This window comes from Patiria miniata, unplaced genomic scaffold, assembly GCF_015706575.1.
Source record: "Patiria miniata isolate m_02_andy unplaced genomic scaffold, ASM1570657v1 HiC_scaffold_12, whole genome shotgun sequence".
Lineage (NCBI taxonomy): Eukaryota > Metazoa > Echinodermata > Asteroidea > Valvatida > Asterinidae > Patiria > Patiria miniata.
In genome coordinates, this window is record NW_024037050.1 from 2,019,941 (window position 1) to 2,033,016 (window position 13,076).

The 13,076-nt window shown below is 42.3% G+C and overlaps 1 protein-coding gene across 4 annotated transcripts in view; it reads right to left on the reverse strand.

The window, feature by feature from the left end:
• The window catches only part of LOC119745014 (neural-cadherin-like), a 65,398-nt gene that overhangs the window by 19,551 nt on the left and 32,771 nt on the right, over positions 1–13,076 (reverse strand). For 2 of the 4 annotated variants that reach the window (XM_038221241.1, XM_038221248.1), the window contains exons 15-23: positions 12,427–12,704; positions 11,091–11,397; positions 10,322–10,552; positions 9,191–9,441; positions 7,632–7,876; positions 5,809–5,966; positions 4,303–4,536; positions 3,079–3,285; positions 1,394–1,417 (exon numbers count right to left, since the gene is read on the reverse strand). In XM_038221241.1, the coding sequence (XP_038077169.1) occupies positions 1,394–1,417; positions 3,079–3,285; positions 4,303–4,536; positions 5,809–5,966; positions 7,632–7,876; positions 9,191–9,441; positions 10,322–10,552; positions 11,091–11,397; positions 12,427–12,704 (1,935 nt within the window). The remainder of the gene's footprint in view (positions 1–1,393; positions 1,418–3,078; positions 3,286–4,302; positions 4,537–5,808; positions 5,967–7,631; positions 7,877–9,190; positions 9,442–10,321; positions 10,553–11,090; positions 11,398–12,426; positions 12,705–13,076) is intronic. The other 2 variants (XM_038221252.1, XM_038221257.1) reach the window with 1 other exon arrangement.

Consider the following 13,076-nt stretch of genomic DNA (forward strand, 5'->3'; position numbering starts at 1 on the left):
TTACGAACACTGTGAACTATGTAACGTGTCCGAGTCTTAAAACACATTTGTTATTTTCCAATGGCAGTCAAATGGACATGATGCGATTCTTTTTTCGTCCATACACCATGCTGAATACCAGAACGTGTTGTTGCATTACACAGGTGAAGAATAACGTAAAAAGAAAAGTTGATCCACATTGGATGATGCCGCAACATACTCTGAACTTTTCATGCTCTGTGGAAAATGAAGGAATTACTACAGCTAATCAAAACGACAGTAATGCAGTTAAACAACACTTACACACTTGCTAGCACTAACACAAGCTTTATTAATCAGAAACAAAACACTCTATGTAAAATGTGTTGTTAGTTGTCAAACTCAACAAAATGTATGGTTGGTTAATTATGGCGCATGCAAGATGAACATTCAGGATTTGCACAATAAAATGGGCATTTTTTTTTAACCAGTCCGCAAAAGTTTTGCGGTATTCGGAACGGATGACAGATAAGCACGCAGGGAGTAAGGCCGGAAATATCTGTCAGCGACCCGCTTGCAGCGAGCGAGGCCAGAAATATGAGTGTGCTGCCCGAGGGTGATGGCTTCAACCCGCCTGGCATGAGGTCGAGTGAAAAGTAATCCCGCGCCTCGTTTCGTTCTTGTCAAAATAGTCCCGGCATGAACTGGTTAATTGTATGTATACTGTGTATGTGTGAAGAGTGAAACGCAAAGAAGGATTTTCATGCAACCTCTCCATCAAAGATGACATATGTACAATTATAACACCTCACCTACAGATTCTGTGTCTTGATTGGCCGAGAGCGAGTCACATGGTACTTTCTATTTTTGCTATCTTTCAGTGCACGGCCGAAAGTATTATGCCCGTAGCAACCAAAGTACTATACCATTAGCAACCAAAGCACTATACCCATGGCGCGGTATTTGTGTGCAAATGCATGCTGGTGTGCGCATTGAGCATTGCGCGTATTGTTCCCAAGAGAGCGCGCCACAGAGTTAGGTTCAAACATTTCGTGAAGGGGTGGTTTGGAAGAGAGAAACACATTTCCCAACAATTTTGTTTTGAAATTGAAGTTTATTTTAACTGTGTCCAGATTTAAATCATTTAAAATATTGAAACCAAGCAGAATCTGTGGGTGAAGTGTTATAAAACATATATTGAATGCTTTATCGCGTGGTGAAGTAAAACTAGCCTCCCTTGGTGATCCACGGAGCATGGTCCACCTTGGGAGGCTAGTTTTACTACACCACTCGAAACATTCAATATTTGTATACTATGGTGCCTCATCGGGACATGCTTACATCGAATGTACTTGTCATGATATGGCAACACAAGAAACAATACAAAACAAAACAAGCAAGCAGGGAACGCTATCTGGGTAGAGCTAGAACATACCAATCCTGGTTTCAGGGATGTCACCTGTTGCGAGGAAATCATGCAAAATTTGCGAAGGGCAGGAGGAAGGGAGGATCAAAAAGAAGCAAGGTTAGGGTAAGGGGAGCAGCGGGTAAAGCTATGGACACAAAAAGCACTACATATGGATAAAGAAATCAGAGCCATATACAGAGAGCATATGAGGGGTATCAATTTCGAGGGGAATTTTTGGTCCAACAATGGGGAAAACTTTCTGTCATGAGATTCTGGGGCAATTTTACAGGTAATTGTCGACATTAGTGACAGAAAATTAGAGAAATTGGTGAGTGTGCACAAAAGTCTCATGGTGTTACGGACACCGCGCGAGATGAGTTGGACCTAAAATGGCGTCCAAATTGATAATTGTCCCAACTCTATATACGGCTCCGAAAAAAAAAGCAATTGCTACATTTTCTACGGCTGATGTACAACAGACTTTAGCTACCTAAACGTTAACTGTTGAATAAACCATTCTAGGGGGTTAGGGTTAATGTTTGTATTCTACAGCAAATGGATGAGTCTTCTGCACATTTGCTAGTTATCAGTCAACGGTCATCACAAACTAAAAGTACAGGCAAGCTGATTTCAGCATAAACATGACGCTGATGTCTGCAATGACTATAATGTTGCAAAGCTTTTCTTCTTACATTTTTTTATGCTAAGCAATGATACTAGATCCCAATGCAAAGCAAAGCATTTTTTTCATACATGCATAGATGTGAAGCCGAGCAACCGAGGATTCACCATTCTACCTAACACTAAAAGTTGTGTTAAATGGTCAATAGGCTCATAATATAAAAACAAAGGTACCAGCCATAGTGATCCTTAAGTGTTTTTTGCATTTTTTACCACTGAGAAAATTATAATCTCTACAGCCGATATTACGAAACAGTACGTAATTTACGTCATGCATACGACTTATGCAACAAATTTGTTACGATCGATTTCACAAAACTTTGAGTAGCTGCGAAACGTTTTAGATTATTTAAGCATCTTGGACGAGGATTATAGCAGCATTTACGACGGTTGTTTGTGTTTGATTTTGTTTGTTCATGAAACAGTGGTTGAATCAGCTCTGTCCGCCACTTTGAAAAAAAATGTTGTCCGACTTTCTTTGAAAAACTGACTTTCTTCGGAAAACCAACTTTCTTTGGAAAACTAAAAACAAACTTCACTTCAGTTTACTACAAACACAAAGCTGTGAGTGTCTTGTGTCAACCTTAAAACGCTGTGCTCCACGACGATCACGATTTGCTGGTAAAATAGGCCGCTTTCAGTCGAGGTCATTTTCAATGATTGCGCAAGTTATGCCATAATTACGCACAGTGAAACTTTCATGAAATTGTCATAAATGAAATGTTGTAAGGCACGAGATGCTGCGCAACTTATGCAACAAATTGTGGCGCAATTGGTCTTACGCAAATGCGTAGTATTTCGTGACATCGGCGGCTGGGCAGGCAACTCAGTTTTAAGGAATGCTTTAATGGCCTGACAAGCAGGGGTAATAATGTTGCCGCACCTAGATTATTACATACATGCCATGTTGATGAAAAGTTTCATTATCATCATGATCTCAAATTAATCATTTAATAGGCAAAAAAAAAAAAGAAGAAAACATTGTGTTTAAAAGCGTACAAAACTGAATTCCTAAAGCAAGGATAGCTCACCCTCAAAACTGTAGACCAGCATTTCCTTGGTGGTGCCGTAATGTTGATTGTCATTTTCGTCCTCAATCTCCACGATCAGGTTTTGGACGCCGCTGTTGCCGTTGGGTGCCTTGTCTGTGATTCGGATCGGGATGGAGTAAGTAGCCTGCGCTTCTCTGTCAAAGCTGATAGCCTTGGAGGAAATGCTGAGATTGTTCCCTGTGAGACCTGGACAATGACAACAAAAGTAAGAAGGTCAACAGATGACTGCTACACCAGACTGCTTAGGTCAGCACTCAACATCAGCTGGAAGAGTCACACCACCAATCAAGAGCTCTACGGACAACTACCGTAAGTAACAACTACTGTCGAGAGGAGACGGCTCCAGTTTGCAGGGCATTACAGAAGATCCAGTAACCAACCAGTGGCCAGCTTGATTCTCTGGCAGCCAACCCAAGGGAAGCGAAACGTGGGAAGACCAATGACCACTGTGCCAAGACACCCAGCTACAACCAAGGGAAATTCATAGTTGCATGATAGAAAGACAATGCTGGAGAGCCAACACTAATGTCCGACGAAAGTCCCCAGAGTAAGAGAGTAAGAGGAAGAGTTTTAACCCCCCCCCCCAAAAAAAGTGTGTGTTGACACTATTTATTACATTAATATAAACACCGCCAAAAAAATAAAGTCCACACTCATTGGCGGGGTCACAATTTTGCATCTGATCGTCTTGTGATGACACCATTACTGTCCGTTTGGGAATTTTGTTAGCTACATTTTGATAACCTGTCTGCCACCAAAGTCTGTAAAACGTCCAAGATTGACAACAGTTTCTAAAAAATGATGCAATTTGTAAAGTTCAAAAGTTAAAGATGACGTGAGGAGAAGTTGCTAGGCACACAACACACATGCCTGTAATTGGCTCCTTTTGACTTGAAAGTGCCCAAACAAAGACCAGGTAATTCATAAAAGCACTGTGCAGACAAGCACTGTGTGATCGATATTCCCTGCTGTTCGTAACATTGCAGTTGTAACAATGCCACGCAGTAATTTCCACTCCCTTACTCAAAAATGAAATTTTGATTTCGGATCTTAAATGCTGGCTTGGAAGTTAAACATGCCTTTGGCCTACAAACTGGAGTGCTTAGAAACTCCCCTACACCGGTTCTTGGACCCAAACTAAATTGTTCTCACTTTGAAACTGTTGACCTGAAATGAAACTGTGATTTTTAACTGGGCCCTTACCGTCAACATCAAACCATGTAAAACTGTTGGTGTCCGTGTTTGGCTCTACTACCAGAGTGAACGGTGGTCCGCCTGTGGGGTCTTCGTCCTTCGCACTGATGTACCCTACAAACTGAACTACGGCCAGGTTCTCTTTGATCGTGGGCCGGTAATCCGTGGCAAACGTCGGCGGAGTGTCGTTGACATCGTCCAGGGTCAGGTTGAGGGTCGCGTAGCCAGTCAATGGTGGCACACCTGGGATTAGGTGAAGCAAAAAAAATGCATTGAAAAATCTTCAAATTGTGTTTTTTCCCCTTCGACACTATTTTATAAGCAATGAATAATCAGTGATGTCAGAAAAGAGATTTCACATGCTTAGTGGGGATGGACTCCAACCCAAGACTTCCTGTTTACTATTTTAAACAAAAAAGTTAACTGTCCCTCAGGGTAGTTCAGAGGTCACAGCAGGTATGCTTCAACAAAACTCTAAACTCTGGATGTAAGGATCAGGCAATAAAACTATTTTCATTCAGATAGAGTCAGTGGAAATACAACATGGTGTTCTACTGACGTCTGATGCAAATTGAGCATTAAAAGGCAGTGTTTTCCACGTGCAGCCACACTTGAAAACAAAGCCGGTCAAACTACAATCAAACTAGAATCCTCACAATGTGTGGCAACCAATACAAATTCAGACGTGATGTCCACAACTACAATGAGGAGGTCATGTTACCAGTCCAAAATTTCCTCTACCTCTCCTGGGGCCGATTTCACGAAACGCTAAGAGGCGTCTTAGGAAGGGTTTACTCGTCTTAATTCGTGACTTGTCCTAGGATCAATTTCACCAAATTATTAGAACGCTTTCAACATGTCCTAACTTCCTTAGCAACGCAGCTGAACTCGTCTTAACTTAAGATCGGTCTGAGGGTCGTCTAATCTCATTAACACGTGCGTTAATTGTTACATCGTCAGGGAATCATTGCAATGTCTTCTCCTTTAAGACGAGTGTTGGTCTAGAGTTATAGTTTTGAGGAAGAAAACCGCTGTAGAAACAGATTTGAAAACATTTCTGATATGTGGGCAGTTTTAATAAACATAGCTTATTTACAAAATTTAATTAAAGATCAACAACTAGTTGACTTTTTAAAATAGAGTGATGAAACGGGAAGCAAGAACGACTCTATCGTATCTGGCATAGAACTACCTTGCGTGTGAAATTGATTGAGCAGAGTAATTTTTCAGGCGAAAGTTCGTGTTCTTTATATGCACGCTTGCAGGAACTTGCTTCTGCACATTTCTTTTCAACTACTGTTTCATCAAGCGGTAAAAACAAACAAAACAGCCATGAAATTGGTAGTTTTGATGCGTATTGCTTCAGATGGGTTTAGTGAAATCGGTCTTGGCACGCATCTTAGCTAAGATCGATCTTAGAGCGGGGACTCGTCTTAAGTCCTAAGACGCGTCTCAAGATAAGACGAGTTTCGTGAACTCGGCCCCTGATATGGTTAGGTCAAAGGTCAAGCTTACCCAGGTCAGTGGCCCTGAGGGTCAAGACGTGTGTCTCTACTTTCTCCCTGTCCAAAGGCTTTGCCGTTTGCACATCCGCTCTTTTTACGGCCCCTACGGGGAGTATTTCTTCGATGCTGAACAGACCATCGGGATCTGAGGCCGGATCAATTGAGAACCTGAAACAATCCACACAACAAGGAATTTTCAAGAGTGAAAAGTGAAAAATGATTGATACAAATCAAGAGGTGTCACAACTTTTGAAGGTTGTTGATGAGGTTGATGCAAAGGGACTGGTCTAAAAAAACACCCCAGACTTCGGGAAAGTTGAACACGCAAAGATCCTAAGGGTCTTTCTATAAATGCTGGGTCCAAATTGCGACATTTTCCCGTCCTTACCTATGGTACTTTGCAATTTGAATTCAAGTATCATTAAGAAAGACTTCAGATGATTTTTTATTTTGTTGGGTAGGTAGGTACATATGGTTTGCCGTTCATAATCACTCATGGAGTAATAGGCAGGGCGGTTTCGGCTGCTGTAGAGAATAAAAGTTTGATGAGGGCATCAAAATAATAAAATAACTCATGTTAATAGTTGTAACAGGGATAGAAAAGAAAGAGGACTTTATATTCATGGATTGACCTACAAGGGAGAGGAAAAAAGTTCAACCAGAATTAGGAGTGGCAGTGCCAGGGTACCTGTACATGTACATCAACCTCAAGCAGAAAAGGGAAAACCCTCCGAAAAATACTTCAAAATCTTCCCAGACATTTGGGAAGAGTGGGACCCAAACCACCATTACTTCACATGGGATGTGATGCCACTTATCAGGTTAAGTACAATGAATGTACACCGTGGTGGGAGGGGGGGGGGACAGAGGGAAGATTTGGGCGTTGTTTTTTTTTTTCGTTTGAAGTAACAAAAGTGCTCAAAGTCTAAAGAAGGGTGCTTAGCAACCAACCTGATGTGGTTTTAGCTCAGTGAATGCTGTACATTCTGAAAAGGCAATATTCTAGGATCTCAATTTTCAATTCAAAGATTGCCAAGTCTGTTTTGAATCTCAATTTTCAATTCAAAAGTTTCCGAGTCTGTTTTGAAGTGTGCCCGAAATCAGCGTCCGGGATGCGTTCTCATTCAGGCGATTGCAGCTATGCGACGTCACGCACTGAACTGACAAATTGTAGCAACCGAGCGCACGTGCGAGTGTGCATTGCGTCAACACTTCCACGCACCAGTCACTGAATTAAAAAACTCAAGGAGCTTTCCAAAAATTTGTCTTTAGACGCATCGTTGGAAATGCCCTTCTTTTACTGTTTTCTTCAAAATGATAGCATGCCAGAATGAGTAATTTCACCGGGAGTTTAGTGCCTTAACTAACTTTAAACCAAGTAAGCTTTTCAACAATGGTTTTGTTTGGATAGCTACAAATGATGTACTCTACCTTTAACTGGGCAATTCCAAGGTTACTCACGTTACACTTTTGATGTACTTTTGAGTTTCCTTGGGCTGTAATTGACTGACTGAAAAGGTTTAATAACTGTTATCCCCATGGTAGATACAGTAGACCTAGACCGACCTAAGCACCAACGATGACATCCAGAAAAATGTGTTATGTATGATAAACAAAACGCACAAAATCGGTTACTCACGTTACGAAAATGTAACGTCAGTAAACGTGGAATTGCCCAACTGCTACAACTGACAGAGATGATGGGAGAATGGGAAATTATACAGGAGATAACTTGAAGTTACCTCGAGGTTCTATGAAGTTTGACAGGGTTTTACCGGGTGCCTCGGGGTTCACCCTCCAGTAACCAGTTAAATTTTGCACGGTCTTACTTACGTGAACTGGCCAAACAAGCCTGCCTCAGGGTCCGAGGCGCTGACTGTGCCAATGTAGGTGCCTACAGCCACACTTTCTAGGACGTTAGCAGAGACGTATTCAGCGGGATTGAAGGTTGGCGCTATGTCGTTCACGTCAAGGACGTCAATCGTGATCGTAGTCTGGCTCTGGGAATCCGGGCCGGAGTTATCATCGACGGTGAGGGTCAGCGTGTACAGTTTATTTGGGGACTCGTAATCCAATTGCTGTTGGACGGGAAAATTTAAACACAAAAAAAAAAAAAAGGGGGCATTTAATTCAGTTTTTAATCATTCCATTTCTTTACCAAAGATATCACCCAAACATTTAAAAACAGGTTTCCATTGGGGCCCAGCATACATTACAAAATAGTAAATAATGTTAAATGAAGTTAAACTCATAAGGAAAAGTACATTGGTGAAACATACGGCAAACAAAAATATTTACAAATACAAGTATCTCAGAAATATAGCGATATATAAACATTCAACTATTAGGCATGAATTCCTGATTACGGGATAGGTGAAAACACCACAAAAACCCTTTGGGGAAAAAAAAACACGGGAAAATTCCCGATCCGGCTCCAAATTAATACCATGGTAACCAAGTGTAACTCCGTAGATCAGAGCATTTTGAATTAAATATCACCAACTGATGGCTTTGCGTAGTTCTGATTTGAATGTTCACTGTACCTAAGGAATCTAAAGTTCTGAGTTGTTCATGCAAATTATTCCATATAGTCGCACCACTCACAGCGAAACTTTTGGCATAATGCATTCCTTTTTGGCTAAAAGGACTTTCAATGCATGTTAATTGATCGTCTTGTTTCACGAATCTGTGTAAATAGTGTAAAAAGTTTTGTCATGTACAAAGGAGCCATTTTTTAATAGCCTTTTTGTACTGAACTCTTTTTATACTTCAAGCTACAGTCCATCATTTGCAGCTAAACAAAAAGAAACTGGCGTAATTCTTGTTGAAAAACATACTTGGTTGAATGATAATAAGGGGACTAAACTCCCTGTGAAATTATTCTCTCTGGAAAGCTGTCATTTAGAAGAAATCAATAAAAGAAGGCCTTTCCAACGGTGCTTCTTAAGACGCACCGTAGGAAATTTAAATTAGTAGTTCGTTTTGTTTTGCGACGAAGCGCGCGCAAGCATTGGCAGGACGCACGACGCACACATGATTTCATATGAGTCCAAATTTCACATGACAACGGGAAAGTGTTTAAAACCAGCCAGCAGGTGTTTTATCAACCATTTCAAACCACCCATAAGACAGGCTCTTGACCAATAGGAATGGGTAAACTGTCTTCGGTATTTATGAATTATCAATAATGAGAATATGGGCTAAGTGTGGGGCTGTACTGGAAACAAGTAATGGTTCAATAAATGGACAATTCTCATTCTGCATCATATTCACATTTGGAGGTCTGCACACCTTTCCCCTGGGCTAAAACCGATAGAACAGGCAAAGTTCTTTGGAACAAAAACAAAAACAGGGAGGAAGGATTTATGAATGGTTTGCTTGAAGTCACTCACTCTGGCAATCCTGATGATTCCGATGAGCGTCAACGGGTCGGCAACGATCTCAAAGCTGCCCCCGACGTTGCCACCAATGATGTTAAACTGGACCTCTTCGTTGAAATCGACGTCGGCATCGGTGACCGAGACTTCCCAGACCGTGGCTCCGACGGGCTGCGTCTCCTCCACGGACGTCGCGTAGGGGCCTCCCACAAACTCAGGTGCATTGTCGTTTACATCCAGAATTTGAATTATGGCATCGGTCAAAGCTAATAATGAAAATGATAATAATAATAATAATAATTACCTGGATTGGACATTTGGGAGACATCCCCATAGACTTGTGCAAAAAAAATTTCAAACTTAAATGTGCTCTAACCCAATATTCCCTTGTCCTTTTCCCACAAATTTCGGTATGTTTACTAATTAGACCATGAGCAACAAATATAACCTACGGTAATAGCGACATTAGGGAGACATGAAAATGTCTCCCTAAGGACCGATGTCTCCCATCGTGCGAAGAAATTACGATAACGTGTCTCCTTAATGATACCTTTACACGTATAAGTATAATAATAATAATGGGTATTTATAAAGCACACGTGGTCTGTAGAGTAACCCTGGAGGTCATGACCTGTTGCCTGAGTCTAATCACTTTACCAGATACCATGAGCAATAACCACAAAACAAGTTTGGTGGAGATTGATGACTTAATTCACACACACAGTGAACCTCACCGAAATGGAACACACACACATACACCCATCTTTGTAAACATCGGCAATGGTGGACCCCCATTGTCCCTAATCCTCATTCCTTTGTTTGTACTAACTTTTTTAGTAACAGCTCTCATTGGTTTTGTACTGAATTTCAATCGTGCACTATCGGTCAATCGTGGACCTTTTGTTTGTGCCCAAATCCTTTTGTCCCTTGTCCACAATTGTCGGTGTTTAAATACCCACAGACACACAGAAGGAATATGCAATGGCAATATCCCCCTCCAGCTTACAGCCAGGGGGATAAAAACACATGCAGTCTAGTGAAAAGGCCCACGAACTAGTTGAGAGTCGGTTTCACTAGTCCAGCTGACTAGTGAAAAAAAAAAGGTTAAGGGCGAACCCTGGTTTTGACTTTTTGCATCAAACCTACCCTCGCTATTGGGAACATCTGAAGCCCGGATCCTGAGCGTGTAGGTGTCGTTTTTCTCCCGGTCCAGTACGGCCCCACTCTTGACTGTGACCCAGCCCGTGGATCCGTCAATCTGGAAGAGACCCGATCCGTCGTTGGGAATCTCTGAACTGCTGATGGTGGAGTAGGTGATGCGGCCAAATCCGTTGGGATCGTCATAATCTATGGCCGTGACCTGCATGACACGGGTTCCTGTGAGGAGGGGTGGGGGGGGGGGGGGGGGTGGGGGTGGGGGTTGAAAAAAAGCCCAATTTTCAACATGCCGAAGAGCAGAATGTGACCTAAGAAACATGTTATCATAAGAAAGATTTACTTATAAAGTCTCTAATCTGACAAGCTATGTCTCATCATAAAGCTGTGCTTCAAATAGCATTTTGGACAATTAAATTTCTATGAAAATAAGAAGCAAAACAATTGCAAACATATGTGAATGTGCATGGACAAACGCAGTTTTATTCCCTCTGATAAAAGAAGAATCTGATGTTGAAATAGCTTTTTGAAAAAAAAAAAATGATTTCCCTTTTTCACACATTGACTCAATTGCTAATCACACAAAAAAAGCAAGGACAGTTTGAGCCTACACTTAGGTAAAACTTGTTAAGATTTTGATTCTCACACACCACTTTCAGAGGAGAAAGCACATCAAGCGTCCTTCAAAATCAGTACTATATCTCACTGGGGGCGCTGTGCACAGTTTCCACCAACAGATGTTCCACAAGGCAATACTTACCGCCGGGGGAGTTCTCAGGGACAGACCCCCTATACTCCAGCTCAGGAAAGAACGGACTGTTATCGTTTTCGTCCAACACCGTCACTTCCAAATCGGCGTATCCCGTCAGGGATGTGCCCGTGCTCCCCCCGTCCGTGGCCTTCACCAAGAGCTTCCAGATACTGACGGATTCTCGGTCCAGCATCTCAGTCAGCGTGATCTGGCCGGTGACGGCGTCGATGGTGAAGGTGGTACCGGCTCCTGTGCCTTCCAGGGAGTAGCGTATGTCCGCTTGGTTAGCATCTGCATCGCCATCTACAGCCTTGACCTGTACATTCAAGAATAAATGAGTCTTATAGAGAGAGTACCGAAGTGTACCTCCTACTCTTGTTCACACACCCAGCTTAACCCGTTCCTTACCATGGTTAACTTTTGTCGACAGGGAAGTACCCCCCTGCTGCTCACCATAGGCGACTTTAGACTTTAGGGAACCACACGCAGACCACCCTCAACACAGATTTATTCACTGCTTTTCAGCAAGCTGGCATGTTGGTATGTTTGGCCACCCATACATCAACCATATACCAGCTGAAAGAGTGTTTTCGGATCATTCTAGTGGTGTAGTTTATTAGTAGTGTTACCATTACAAAAAAATTATGAAAAGTGCGTCAGAAGTATCCAAACACAATTTGAGGTATGGAGTGCCATTTGGTCATGTGGTGAAATGGCTTGCAGTTTTATAACTGGGGCCATATCAACAAACAGGCCCAACTTTCTCAGTTGTGCACATATGGCCTTGATTTTTACAGCACATAAAAGAGTAAAGTTCAAGGAACAAACGTTACACACAACACCTTTGATTTTAATCACTCCTTGGCAGTGAAAATCTGGGTTGAAAAAAAGAAGAAGTTTTCAACTTGCGGTCCATTTTTCACGCTTTAGTGATTTCTGCATGACTGAGCAAACAATTTGGTGGTAAGGAAAGGAATAAGTGTGTGAAGACACAATCAGCACACGAATTAGTGCGTAAATCTTGTTGATTAATACTGGGTGTTATCACACCATCAGCAGTACAAATGATAGAAATTTCGAGTGTTATTGCTGCCATGTACCCGCACAGAGATGCACTTGTCTCACACAAAGATACGATTCTGTACACACGGGTAGTTATGGGGAACAACTCTTGTAGACTGCCCCCTCCCTACTTTTGTTCTCCTTTGTTTATATTGAAATATCAAACACCACAGCATTTAACTTAAAAGATACAGAGATTTCTAAAGACCAACTTGCAGGGTTTCATCGTCTCTATTGTTGCTCTTTATTTCCGGTAGCCCTCATGAACCAACACATGACCAACCTGTAGTAATTGGCGAGGGACGTTCGGGTCGTTTTCGCTCACTTCCGCCGTGTAGACCGGGGCTTCAAATTCAGGTTTTTCGTCGTTCACATTCTCGAGCTGAATGCGGATGACGGTGCTGGCCACGTTCAGACCGTCGTTGGCCGTGTACATCAGCCAGTATTCCCGCTGGGTTTCGTAATCCAGGGGAGAGGCGATGGAAATGGCTCCAGTAGCTGGGTCTACCTCAAAGGCACCGCCTGTGTTGTTTGCTGTAATCAGGTACCTCGGTATGCTGTCTGTTTAGGCAGGGGTAGGAAAAAGAAACAGTTTTGTCTTTCTGAACTTTTTTTGGGGGGGAGTATAAGTTCTTTGGGTGTAAGTCAGGCAGATTGGTGGACAATATGATGGAATTGTTCATTTGATAATAAAGTATGGAATTTGATACAGTCAGAATTTATACAGCGCAAGTGGCGTCGCGTGGGCGTATTTTGGTCAGATAGAGAACACGACGTGAGCTACTAGGACGTAGCAACAGCAAGCAGAGCGTAGTGTGAGTGCAGTGGCAGCGCAGCGGCAGCGACTAGGTCGAGTTATTGGGCTTGACAGGGACACACAGAGAGCGAGTTGAGCGCATCGTAAGCGCGGGATAAGCACAGAATGAGCGTAGC